Source organism: Psammomys obesus, unplaced genomic scaffold, assembly GCF_907164565.1.
Source record: "Psammomys obesus unplaced genomic scaffold, mPsaObe1.curated_primary_1811, whole genome shotgun sequence".
Classification (NCBI taxonomy): domain Eukaryota; kingdom Metazoa; phylum Chordata; class Mammalia; order Rodentia; family Muridae; genus Psammomys; species Psammomys obesus.
Window position 1 is genome coordinate 7,576,398 of NW_026596155.1, and position 1,029 is coordinate 7,577,426.

A 1,029-nucleotide genomic window follows, 5' to 3' on the forward strand; every position below is an offset into this window, starting at 1 on the left:
CACACACACACACACACACACACACACACACACACACACACACACACGTCAGGATGTAGTGGTCCTAGCACTAACTGAATCTGAACATAGGGCTGGATGGAGCAAGAGAGGGCCACATACCTGGTGAGGCCCCATGTTCCAGGTGGCCCAGCTGGGGCTGGGTAGTGATTCTGTAGATCAGTTCTGCAGGCTTGCTATCTTGGTCAGTGGCCAAGAGCTGAGCAGTAGTGATTTTCTTCACTGAGTTCTCATCCAAGACCAGACCTTTGTTAGTGATGATGACTGGTGGAGATTTGTCTTCTGAAAACATCAGAAACACTGGCTTGTCATGGGAGGCTTCCAGTCCCCTTTTCTTGAGTCCCAGGTCTGGTGCCCGGAGGTAAGGTCCTAGAGCAGTCCTCAGAGCTGTCCCTCATAGACCACCTACCTCCACCCCCGTTTAAGGAGCCAGCCCTGGATTTTCATCTTTCCTGAGTATGTGGAAGGAGGGCTCAAGCTCCAAAGTGAACACAGTGGGAATGAAAGAACTGCTGTGTTTCCTATTAAAAAACCTGATAGCTCTTACCTAAAACACTGATGGAGAATGACTGGTCAGCCAGCTTATTGCCTTTTCCATCAACCACATCAAACTTAAAAGCAAAGCTCCCACCAGGTTCTCCTGGTCCATGGCTGTATTCTATCTGCCCTATAAAACAGGGGAGGAAAAAAAATTACTATTAGTGCTTTTTGCTACTCATTTCTAAAGTGAGAGGTGGTACTTCAATCGGTATTCACACCAAGGAATCAATTCCCACCTTCCTCACTTGGGTACCATTTTTGACACTTTAATCTAAAGTTTTCATTCCATCTCTTTCCTCTCCTATCATCAACTTCTTCCTACCTTAAAATTTCCTCATAAATTTTTTTTTCCATGAGACATTTCCTATAGCAGGGGCTCCGCCATTTGAAGGCTTTAGCTTGGACCGGTTTTTTAAAATCTTATTTATTTATTTATTTATTTATTTATTTATTTATTTATTTATTTATTTA

At 43.5% G+C, this 1,029-nt stretch overlaps 1 protein-coding gene across 1 annotated transcript in view; it reads right to left on the bottom strand.

Annotated features, from left to right (window-relative positions):
- The window catches only part of Fras1 (Fraser extracellular matrix complex subunit 1), a 400,690-nt gene that overhangs the window by 75,813 nt on the left and 323,848 nt on the right, over positions 1-1,029 (bottom strand). The window contains exons 46-47 of the mRNA XM_055594513.1: positions 566-685; positions 121-300 (exon numbers count right to left, since the gene is read on the bottom strand). Coding sequence (XP_055450488.1) covers positions 121-300; positions 566-685 — 300 coding nt within the window. The remainder of the gene's footprint in view (positions 1-120; positions 301-565; positions 686-1,029) is intronic.